Genomic DNA, 12,335 nt, shown 5'->3' with positions numbered 1-12,335 from the left:
ACTTGGGTCTTTGTCCCATCTCATTCTTGGCACAGAGCTACTAAAACCTTTGGAATGTCCTAAGTGAGAAAAGCCATGAAGGTGTCTTTTGTTAATTATAACAAACCCCTTGGGGTGTCTAGGTGGCTCAGTCTGTTGAGAGTCCGACTCCTGATTTTGGCTCAGGTCATGATCTCACAGTTGGTGGGATCGAGCCCCACAACAGGCTCTGCATTAACAGTGCAGAGCCTGCTTAAGGTTCCCTTTCTCCCTCTCTCTCTGCCCCTCCCCAGCTCGTGCATGCTCTCTCTCAAAATAAATAAATATTAAAAAAAAAATCATAACAAACCCCTTTCAACCACATCTGAGTTAATGTTAATGATAAGATTTTTGGAAAGTCCCTAAAGATGGAGGCTTGGCAGGGAAACAACCACATGAATAGAGGACTGAAACTTTCATCGCTGTACTAAAGCCCTGTACCCTCTAACTTCTAGGAAGGAGAGAGGGTGTGGAGATTGAGTTCAATCACTAATGGCCAATGGTTCAATCATGTCGATGTAATGAAGCCTGAATAAAAACCCTAAAGGACAGGGTCTGGAGAGCTTCTGGCTTGATGAACACACAGAGGTGCTGGGAGAACAGCAGGTAGAGAGGGCATGGGAGCTCTGTGCCCTTCTCCACACCCTACTCTCTGCAGCTCCTCCATTGGCTGTTCCTGAGGCACATCCTTGTATAATAAACTGGCAATCTAGGAAGTAAGATGTTTTCCCAAGTCGCGGGAACCTCCAATTTACAGCCAATAGAGCAGAAGCACAGGTAACAACATGGACTTGTGACTGGCACCTGATGTGGTGGCGGGGGGCAGTTGTGTGGGACTGAGCCCTTAACCTGTGGGATCTGACGCTGTCTCCAGGTAGACCGCGTCAGAACTGAACTAAGCTGTGGGACATGCAGCTAGCGTGGCAAAACCCACCACACAGTCGGTGACCAGAAGTGTCAGATGTGAAGTAGTGAGGTAGCAGAATATTGAGAGTAGAGGAGACACACAGGAGTGTGTTCTTCCTTCGGAGCAATACAACAACAATAACGATGATGATAAAAAGGGAAAAAGGATATATGGGAACAATACCTATCTTTTGCTAGTTGCCCAGAGAGTGACTTTTTTAACTTAGATTTTTGTATTTGTTTATAAAAAGGAACTAAAACAAGAGCCCCAAGCATTCTAACTTAATACAATAGTAATTTTCTTTTCTAAGATGACATAAGAATAGGTTTGTCGGTACGTGTGATTCAAAGAGAGCTAGTAATTCCTCTTACAATGTGATCTTAAGTTGTGTAAACAAATTAAGTCGTTACTCACAGTGTTCCTATAAAAGAAACAGGAACATACATCTTGTCACTTACTCTTTCAATCTTTCATATCCAAGTTAGAAATAATTAGAACAAAAACGAATACAAAATAAAACCAGTGCTGACATTTTTAACCTTTAAATGAAGGTGATTTTCAAAGTTCAAGTAACATATTATTGCAATGACATACACTATTAATGTATATTTGTTATATATATACATATATGTTAGAATATATATATAACACTAATAATATCCATGAACACTTACAAAACACTATGTACCAGGCACTCTTTTATCAGTGCTTTGTGTATATATTAATGCCTCATTAAATCCTCACAGCAATCCTAACAGGTAAGTTCTGTTATCACCAGCATTTTATACATGAGGAACCTGAGGCACATAGAGGTTAGCATGTCTTAAGTACCAGGTATGGGATTTGAACCCAGACAGGGCTCCAGAGATCATGGTCTAATCAACTGCACAGTGAGTCTCTACAGTAGAGATAACTAAAAGGAGAGACTGTGTAATAAACAAACAGCCATGTTATCTTAGGATTCCCCTATTGATAAAAATGTATCACAGGCAGGAGGAACGACCAACAGGTTTAAGTATCTCTGTAAACTTACTGAATTCAGCATGCTTCGGAGCATCCCCAATAATAAAAAAGCAGCTTCTGTGCACACGTTATGGATAGAGGAGACCACAGTTCCACTTGAGGCAGGAACTCCAAAGATAAATGTCCAAATAGAATCTAAATCAAACTGTAGAGGTCAAAATGAATGAAGATTAGCCACTGTCCATTGTTTTCAGCTAGAGACCCTCACAAGTTCTAATATTCTAAAACTTCTTTGAGACTGATTAGTTTTTTTCAAGGTGAGCAATGATGGAGAGGGATAGAGATGTAGCACTCCTCCCTCCTCTAAATTTTAAAAGTTTGTAAATTTTTACATTTATAAAGAAGAGTGAATACTATGTATCATTCTGGCTTCTGTACCCATGTTAATAGAAAACAATATTTTCTATTTTTTTTCCTCCAATGAAAACAAACAGAAAGAAAACACATGCTAATTAGCTAGGAGGTGACATTATACCACTAATGATTTTAAGCAGGATCTTTTAAAAAAAAAGCACACAGAACTCCCCCCCCCCTCCCTCTTTTGGCAATGTTCTAATTCACATACAGGTAATATTTCACAAAATAAAAATCAGTTTAGGAGACTTATTCATAGAGTTTTATATAATACTTCAAGACTATGGTGTCATGCTTATTTTGAAAAATTACATAACCAACCAAACTCTGTTAAGCCCGAATCCGTATTCTGACTTAATATAAGGGTACACACTTTCTTTTTGTTTAAAAGGTTTTGTCAATTACTAGAATCATTTGATTTAGCACTTGGAGTTATGACAGAAGTACAGTTGAGTTTAAAACTAAATTCCCAAGTCTTTGCAGTACCACAAACCAAAGCTACACAACAGTCCACAACAGTCTTCAGTTAGGATTCAAGTAAAGTCTCAGTGTTTTCCTATTGTGGATGTTATCTATCATTAAGAAATTAAAAATATTTTTGTAATCAGAATTTGCACTAAGAATCCTATCCAGTAAACTCACGGCACATAAACTGCTCTCTTTATTTTTAATTCTATAGAAATGACATTATACTTCTAGATAACATCACAGAACTTGACTTCTTCAGATCTCCATTTAAAATACCATCCAAAGTCTTTATGCATATGGAATCATAGAGAGTAATCATTTAAAAAAAAAAAAAAAAAAAGACCACAGAGGGAAAAAAGGACTTCTTTTTGCTAAAGTTTTCTATGGTAGCTTCATATTTTTCTGTCCCAAACCAAATCCTACATGTGAGAAAGGAATGGAATCCCTTTGGTTTTATTGTGAGCAGCCCATCATCACCCTGTGGGGGTTTTGCGGCACGTATAATCACACTTCCACCTTACTAGATAATTCCTACCTGGCAACCCTGCTTACACCGGCTGCTGATGACAGGCACACTGACCTGCAGGTTCTCAGGCAGCTCACTAACTGGCTGCTGCAGAAACAGTGCCATGAGGAGAAAGTAGAGAGCAGGGACATTAGTGTGTTTAGGAAGGAAGGACTGAAGAACTGGGAAACCAGGAAAATGACAAGCATCACGGTTAATCTCCCTGACCGTCGATCGCCCGCCAGCACTCCTGCCCACGTTGAATCCTAAGAGGAGAGGAAAGGTAACAGTAAGTACAGTAATCAGTAATCGACTGCCGTGCTATATTAACAAAGAAAGGAGTAATTCAGTATATGTGACATTTCTATCCAGAGTATTCATGTTAATAAAGGCAATTAACTACTCGACTGTTGAATTCATCTTCCAGTTTACAAGTTGACTTTACTATCTCTGATTTCAGCAAGCCTGTCTATTAGAACACAGGTCTTGAAAAATAGCTGAGACAATCGGATACAAGAGAGAATATAAATCCCACTCATTAAAAGAAGGACCTCAAACGAGCTCTAACATTTCCCTAAGAAGAAAGTAAAATTCAAAATAGAGTCAAAGTTAGGATGCTACAAAAATGTACCTTAAAAAACTAAAACTGCTATATTTAGCATATAATTATAATGAACTATATTCAGTTAATATAGGTCATTTGTCCTGAAGATCATATTAACCTAGTTAACTTTAAGTCATCTACAAGTTTTGAGACAAGACAGAATAAATAAGCAAACTGATCTGTAATTCTGTTTGGAAGTTCCCCAGCACTCCTGGACTGTGGCTGTCTATGCAGAATTCTTCCCAGAAACACAGCTCTACCAGGACGGGGTCAGGGCTTGCGGACGTGGCTTACGCAGCATCAGCCTTTCTAGCAATCTTGCCCCCTCCATAACATAACTCATCAGGACACAACTCCAATAGTTAGTTCTTCTCCCTCCCCAAATCTAGCACAGTGCTCCGAACAGAATAAACGTTGGTCAGAATTTCAGTGTAAAACTTGTATGAAGGGCAACCAAGAGATGAAGGATTGATTTCTACTCTGGAGCAATCTGTATTTCAAGTGAATATTCATTTTTTCCTTCCAATTTCTTTTTTCTAGGATGAAGTAAGCATGTAACTTGCTACTATTTAAAATAATAAAAGAGAAATTTGCATCCAGCTAGCTTTTTAATAATTTCATCCTAACCAACTGCTTCATGTGTTGTGAATTAATCTTCTGATGTTTGCCTAATTAAAAAATTGTATAGCAATTTACCGACCTCTTTCCCATATCATCTCATTTCTCACACACAATGAACATGTGAGTCAGAGATTACTATTATCCTTTCTATAACACGGAAAATATGCAATTTGTTCAAAATCACAAAGTTGAAGATTGCTGCTGCTAGGATTTGAGCTGATGTCTGTTTTAGAGCCTGTGAAGTTACACGGTGTCCCCTGGTCTTCTTAATGACACTGCTACATTTCTGAAAGACCCGGCCGCTGGTGATTTTTGCCTATAGTGAATTCTCAATGAAATCACCAGTATAAAAAAGTCTTGAGCTTTAAGAAGTCAGAAGACATAAGGTGGTATTTTATACATTAAATAGGAAAATAAATTTTGAATAAACTGCAGGTCCTAAATGAAAACCAATACCAACATTCATTTGCCTTTCTATTTTTCCCTATAATTAATCTTAAGGAATACTTAACATGTTATTAACAATTAAACATTAATTTAGATTCAAATTACAGCTATGTGGAAGGTATTTTTATAAAAAAAATTTGACAAAACTACCAAATGTGAATAAAACAAAGACATTAGGTTGCTCATCACATCAGACAGAAACAGAATCAAGTGATAGGACACATATCTGTAATACATACACCTATATGTGTGTGATCACACAAGTATTCAGGGAAAATTTAGTTAAATTGAACCAAATTTAAATTACACTTAAGTTCCTAGATTTTGCTCTGAGAACGAGAAGAGCATATGCAATTTGTAAGCAGGTATAAAAGAAGACAAATTCCAAGGCATGAAGTCAGGCCAGATACAGAAAAGGCACCTTTTTCTGATACTACAGACAAAAGAACAGGACTAACACTTAGAAGACGGTTACTCAGACACCAATACTGTCTGACTCAGGAACCTTATGCATGTAACAGTCTTACTTTCCTAATTAGAGAAATTATTCCTTAAGTTTTACTTACTAGCTTTATTTCATATGAAGTATAACAAATCCATAAAATATATACCTGACTCCATAATCATGAAGCTCAAAAGAGATGAAACATGTTAAAGAATTCTGTAAAGCACAGAGTGCTATATAAACCTCAGGTGTTACTACCGTGGTTTTTGGCCTTCAGTGGGAAGTGGTGCTCTCTGTTAGTGTTTGAAACTCTCATACTCCACAGAACTCACATTCTGCTGTGCCTTCCATTGCTTGCTCTCTTAGTAGCTATCATTAAGGTCAACAAGTGCAGTGTCTTGCTACCAAACTGTTCCTAACAATAACATTTGTAGGCTATATCCCTCCCCTAGAGTCAATGTAAAATAGTCATTGTTTTTAAACCATGAAAGTGTCTACAATTATAATGTCGAATATGTATTTCAAAGCCATCAATTTTCTCGAGCAATCATTTCACCGTAAATTCCTTTCTTCACAACAAAGTTTCTTAAGACATTTTCCAATGTGAAATAACAGTAAAATAATCTTATGTTGTAAACTCAGTCTTGTATCATTTTCTTTGACATATGAATCAGATGCAGGCATCACTTAGGTATTGATGCTTTTACTTTTTTTTTTTTTTTTTTACAGATAAATCACATATTCAATTTGGATCCCTAATTTTCCCACCTGATAAGGGTAAACAGGTATTTTTTATGCTTATTCCAGAATATAACTATATATGATTTTAAAATGTAATATTATAAAGACAAATATATTTTAAAATATATATTTCAAGAATTTAAAAAATACTTTATGAATTGAATGACTGGTTTTCAATAAAAACATTATTTTAAATATATATTTTCTAAAATTAGAACACTAATATGAATAGAAATATAGCTGCTCAAATGAATCTAACATAGGAAACTGTAATTTTCTAATATTACTTAAATGCTCAGTCCCACATTGAAAATAGCACAGAATTAGCAAGCAGAGAATAAGGAAACTTGGCTGAAACCTCGACCTAATTAAATCTTTGAGAGGCAATATCATAAAACGGTTAAAAGCATGGGCTTTTGATCTAATCGACCTGGATACAAATGTTGACACTTAGCTGACAAGTGACTTCATACCTATGCTTGGTTTTCTCATAAGTAAAATGGCTATGATAGTATTTATACCTCATAGGACGACCGTGAAAATGAAAATGTTTAGTAACTGGCACAGAACAAGCACTCAAAATACTGATTATTATTAACTGAGTTTGGATGATTTGCTAATTACTTACTTATACATAAGAAAGGGAAGTATACAACAAAAGATGATAAGGAATTCCCTTGAGTTTTCACATCTTGAATATCCTAACTTCAGCTTGATTTGCACTTAAAAATGCAAAATTTGAAACTTTCTAAGCTGTTCATTCATTCATTCAAATTCATGACTCTTAATGGCTGTCAGATGAACTGAGGACTGTAAGCTTTCACAAGATTTAAAAACAAAGTACAACAGCTTATCTTATAGCAGCTGATGGTAAAAGTCCCATACCTAATACAGTTCCGATCTTATTAGTTAAGACAGAATCTGTCTGTTCCAGCCACCCTCCACCGCTGAGTCCTTCCTTAAACTTGATGAGAATGGACTGATTACTCAGCAGCACGACAAGAATCCTCATGGCTGCTGTAACTGTGGTGGAGTGCAAGTGTTCTTCCATGAACATCATAATCCAGTCGAAGCCCAGTGTCCTAACCAGTTCTTCACAAGCTCTGTGTAAAGGTAGATAATTAAGAAGAAGAAAAAAACAGAACATTAATTTCAAGTGTTAGGATTTCTAATTTAAAAACATACATAAGTAAGACTAGCTTTTGTTCTCAAGATTCTATAAATTGCAAAGTTCAAAAGATCTATTAAAAGTAGCAATTCTTGCTATTGTCTACTATGAATTAACTAGTAATAACCACTGGTACCATCAGTTCTAAAAAGATCTTACTTACTGCAAATTAATGCTTGTCTTTTCTTTAGATGTATAAACTAGTTTTAGCAAGATATCTAGAAGTCTGTTCCTCAAAAGTATAAGATTAGCAGATACAAGACCTCCAAAGTCTTCTTCAGTTCCTACAATGAAAATATATACATTAAATTGCCTTAGTAGATAAACCAGTATAAAATATATAACACTGTTCTAAGAAATCTCACCGAAAATTACACCTTTTAGAAAACATTTTCTCCAAAAATAAACTTTTAAAAAAAATTTTAAAGGGAGGCTCAGTTGGTTAAGTGTCTGACTTCGGCTCAGGTCATGATCTCGCAGTTTGTGGGTTCGAGCCCCATGTCAGGCTCTGTGCTGACAGCTCAGAGCCTGGAGCCTGCTTTGGATTCTGTGTCTCCCCCTCTCTCCGCCCCTCCCCCACCTGCATACTGTCTTTTTTTCTCTCTCTCAAAAATAAACTTAAAAAAAAAAAAAAAAAGAAAACATTTTCTCTAGTACTTTAGAATCCTGAAAATTGTTCATTTATATTTGACATTATCTAAACAAGTAATAAAAGACTGTAAATCTTTTCTTACATTAATATTTCTCCACCACCACCAACAGAGGAGAAATTAGTCACGTGAATAAAAACAACAATCCAAATCCTTAATTTCCAGTTTCATTTTGAAGGATATATATAGTTAAATTTACCAAATTTAAAAATGAAAAATAGGAAGCATAAACTATTCAGTAACTGTAATAAAGGAGACTTTGAATTAAATAGCACAGAAGAGAGGCAAAGGCACACAAGTGTACAAGAGAAACTGGAAAAGCAAGGGAGGGAGACAGAAAGCTTATGGTTCTCAATGGCATGGTGCGGACTTCTGGGCCCAGCCGGGACACTGATGGGCTATGGGCTGGCAAATCACAGTCCCCAGACCTTCCTTTATTCCAGAATTGAAGTTCAGGCTACATTAGTTGTATGCTTTTACTTGTTTGGGCAAGAGACACTTTTTGCCTTTAAACATTACCTTTTAAAATGCTAATTTTGTGCCTTAAACATTGGTAAGGATGCCTCAAGCTTACCTAGGGGAATTCAAGATTCCCTTCCCTTCTAAGAGGGAAGACTGGTATTTGATAAATTGCTTTGTTGAAAACATACCATACAACCTAAATTGAGATAAGAATCACTTCCTTTCAATTATTTCCTTTTCAATTACTTCTTTTCAGGAAAATGGTGATCCAACAGAAATGAAAAATTCTCCTTAGATTTATATCTAGTTTTCTGTCAGTTTTGCTTCTCTTAATTTTCAAATACAGTTTAAAACAATAAACTCTGAACTTCCAGCTTAAGTTGTTTCCACTCCGACTGATGCTTTCTTCCACAGTGCACTACCCTTTTATGCTATTTTATTCTGCACTGATTATTATATTGCTCTTCAGCATTATTCAAACCATTTTATTTTTTGTAGGTGTATCCTGAATGCTATATAAACTACTTCAAAGAAAAAACTATGGTTTTATTTGGAACATTATATTATAGTTAATGTAATCTTCAGTTCATATCAAATAAACAATGTCATATACTAACAAGACCAACAGTGTGCTTCTGACTTTCTCTATTATTTCAAATGGCAATGAAGTGATGAGAATACTAATGAACTTGGCGTATCAACAGAAAAATTTGCTAATTTATACATCCCCACTACTGTACTCTTCTCAAAGGAAATTTTACACTAGTTGTGCTAATTGAATTCAACAACTAGCAAGAAATATGGAGACTAGAGAAATATTTGTCTCACATCTTTTTATACTTGAAACAAGTGTTATATATTTCCAAAGATTTTTAAAGTACTTTCAATAATATCTGTTTACTTGGTTTATATTAATTCAGAGCTAAGATATAATCTGTGCATATGAAAGAAAAATGTAGTGGTTAAAAAAAGCTTACAATGTTGGTCTGGATTGCCTGGGTTCAAATGGAAGTAGTATGATCTCAGGTAAATGTCTTTTACTCATCTTTCTAGGCCTCAGTTTCTCCCCTTGTAAAACTAGGAGAGCAATAATACCTATTTCATAGAATTGTTACAGGAATATAAAAAGCACTTAAATAGTACCTGGCAGACATTAAGCACTCAGTAAGTGTTATTCATTGATTTTATCTTATGCTTCTCATCCCCTGCTAATTCGCTTTACCAAAGAAACATCAACATTGTTCCCAATGAGGCAGTAGATGAGTGGTCATCAGCAGTCTTATGTTCTGTTAGCATTTGCAGCAAATCATTCAGCTTCTCAAATCTTAGTTTCTTTTTTGAAAAACATGATTACAACACTTCTCTTCTTATTCATGAAGCACTGCAGAGGCTGTGCGCCAGGCGGTATAGCCAACATGGAGGAGAACACCTTTGTGAGGCACTGACTCAACAGTATTTTTCTCCCCTGCCCAGGTGGATAGTGGCGTAAGGGAAGTCATTTATGTGATACGATTTTGGAACAATGTAACATTACAGGTAATAATGTAAGTAATGCTGACAAATATAAGATATTGTGAATTTAATTATAAGTCAACCTAAAAGGTTCTTCTGGAGTGCCTGGCTGCTCAGTGAGAAGAGCAAGTGACTCTGGTTCTTGGGGTTGTGAGTTTGAGCCCCACACTGGGTTAAGAGGTGACTTAAATTAACCTAAAAGTAAATAAAAATAAAAGGTTCTTTCAATGCTTTCCGAACAAATCTCCTATCCTAGAATATATAACAGGAAAAATACAGAACAAGGGGGGGAAAACATGCACCACATGAAGAACATATATGAATAAAAAACATGCACCAAATTAAAAAAAAAAATGGTTGTCATGGACCCCAAATCCCGCAACTTACGAAACTACTTTCATTTTATATTTACATAAAAGATTCTAAGTAAAATGTTTTTTTCTAAGTGACTACTAAATCTTTAATAGGAAGACAAAAATAATAGTTATACACATATAATTCACACTAGCAAGTGTCTGTGTTTCTAAAGAAATGTATATAAATTTTAAAAAGTCAATTAATGCCCAAAGATCACAGAGTTGAGGCTCCTAGGGAGCTCAGTCAGCTAAGAATCCAACTCTTGATTTCGGCTCAGATCATGATCTCACATTTTGAGAGTTTGAGACCCGCATCCAGCTCTGTGCTGACAGCAAGGAGCCTGCTTGGGATCCTCTCTCCCCCTCTCACTCTGCCTTGTCCCCGCTCTCTCTCTCTTAAAATAAATAAATAAACTTAAAAAAAAAAAAGTCACACAGAATAGAGTTTGCTATTTAAAGGAACACTGCTATGAATCCTCTAAGAATATGAAAGATTTAATTAATATATTCTATTTTTAAGTTTGTTTTTACAGTGATTTGACAACTCTGTATGTTATGCTATGCTCACAAGTGTACCTACCATCTGTCACCACACAACACTATTATAATACCACTGACTATATTCCCTTATGCTGTACCTTTCATCTCCGTGACTTTTCTTTTTTCATTGCTTTAAGACTGTGCTTTTAATTCATGTATAATTAACATCCAGTGTTGTATCAGTTTCAGGTGGACAATGACTCAACAGTTCTATACATTTCTCCATGCTTGTCAAGGTAAGTATGCTCTTTATCCCTGTTATTTCCCCATCTCCCCACCCACCTCCAGGGAAGATTTTAGTTTTAAAGTAAAATCCACACCCTATTAAATTCCATAGGTAATTTTGTACTTCTGCATATTGTACAGGCTTAAAGACAACTGCGAAAGACCAGAAAAAGCAATGTAAGGAGAAAAGTAATATAATAGCATCATATGTAATTCTAAATTGTGCCAGAAAACGGGGCGTGGTAATTACTTTTCAAGCCCCAGACTTAGCTCACCAGTATCAAGCTTCTCTTCATTGTTTATTTCCATAACTACAAATTTCTCACAAACTGCAAACGTTGGTAAAGTAGAAGAAATAAACTGGCCAAACCTTTAAATATAAGAAAAAAAGTTACAGATTTTAGATTTTTCTCTGCCCGAAAAAACCAAAAATATAAAGAAAGAAAACACAAAGAAATGAAAAAGTAGTACTCCTTGTTTTAAATAATCTCTTACAGACCTTTAGGTGATTGCATTTGGTTTACTTCCCCTAGGACCATCTCAATTAACATTACCTGTAACAATGTTTTAAAATAGGCAAAAATATATTCCCCCAGAAATATGAGTCCTTTAATGTACTAACCCTTTAATGCACTTAGAGAACCAAACAGTATGATCCAAATTAAAATGTCCTAAAAAAATAAAATAAATAAATAAATAAAGTCCTAACATTATCTATGTGGATCAACTGTAGCCTAGTAGACAAGAACCTGGGTTTTGGAAACACAGGTAATGTTAAAATCTTGGCTCTATCAGTTTTTAATCTTGTTACTTGAGGCAAGTAGCTTAACTTCTCTGGGTTTTAATTCCTTAATCTGTAAAGTAGAGAAAAATAAAAAACTTGATAGGTTTCAGGGATAATTTTAACAAAGTGATCATTAAGAGTTCCAGAATGGAACTATTTAAATCTAGATTTAAATAAATGTTGTTAAATGGCAATAAACAATTATCTCCAAAATAATTTTTAAACTCCAGTTTTAAATCTTTTGCCAAGTTACAAAAATGTCTTCAAGGTAAATGAATATCAAAGTGAGTGATTTACATTCTACACAAATCAGAGACTAGTCTACTGGGAATACTCTAATCAGTCACTCTGATTTTCACCTGTGATACCTGGTTGATTACATGAAAACAGTCAAACTGAGTTTAAACAATTCTCTATTCGGAAAATACTTTGGTTAGACAGCTTTTTCCTTCCATTTTTGGCTAAGATGGGAATTACCAGGTGGTGAGTAAAACTATTCTACAGA

The 12,335-nt window shown here is 35.3% G+C and overlaps 1 protein-coding gene across 8 annotated transcripts in view; it reads right to left on the bottom strand.

Annotated features, from left to right (window-relative positions):
* WDFY3 (WD repeat and FYVE domain containing 3) overlaps nucleotides 1-12,335 on the bottom strand; it is a 244,267-nt gene that overhangs the window by 76,099 nt on the left and 155,833 nt on the right. For 7 of the 8 annotated variants that reach the window (XM_030313522.1, XM_030313515.2, XM_030313518.2 and 4 more), the window contains 5 exons: nucleotides 11,322-11,416; nucleotides 7,465-7,585; nucleotides 7,019-7,236; nucleotides 3,306-3,541; nucleotides 1,959-2,093 (listed from right to left, as the gene is read on the bottom strand). In XM_030313522.1, the coding sequence (XP_030169382.1) occupies nucleotides 1,959-2,093; nucleotides 3,306-3,541; nucleotides 7,019-7,236; nucleotides 7,465-7,585; nucleotides 11,322-11,416 (805 nt within the window). The remainder of the gene's footprint in view (nucleotides 1-1,958; nucleotides 2,094-3,305; nucleotides 3,542-7,018; nucleotides 7,237-7,464; nucleotides 7,586-11,321; nucleotides 11,417-12,335) is intronic. The other variant, XM_030313516.2, reaches the window with a different exon arrangement.

The sequence above is a fragment of the Lynx canadensis genome, chromosome B1 (assembly GCF_007474595.2).
Source record: "Lynx canadensis isolate LIC74 chromosome B1, mLynCan4.pri.v2, whole genome shotgun sequence".
Lineage (NCBI taxonomy): Eukaryota > Metazoa > Chordata > Mammalia > Carnivora > Felidae > Lynx > Lynx canadensis.
Note: the sequence above shows the minus strand (reverse complement) of the source record. Positions and strands in the feature narration are given on the sequence as shown.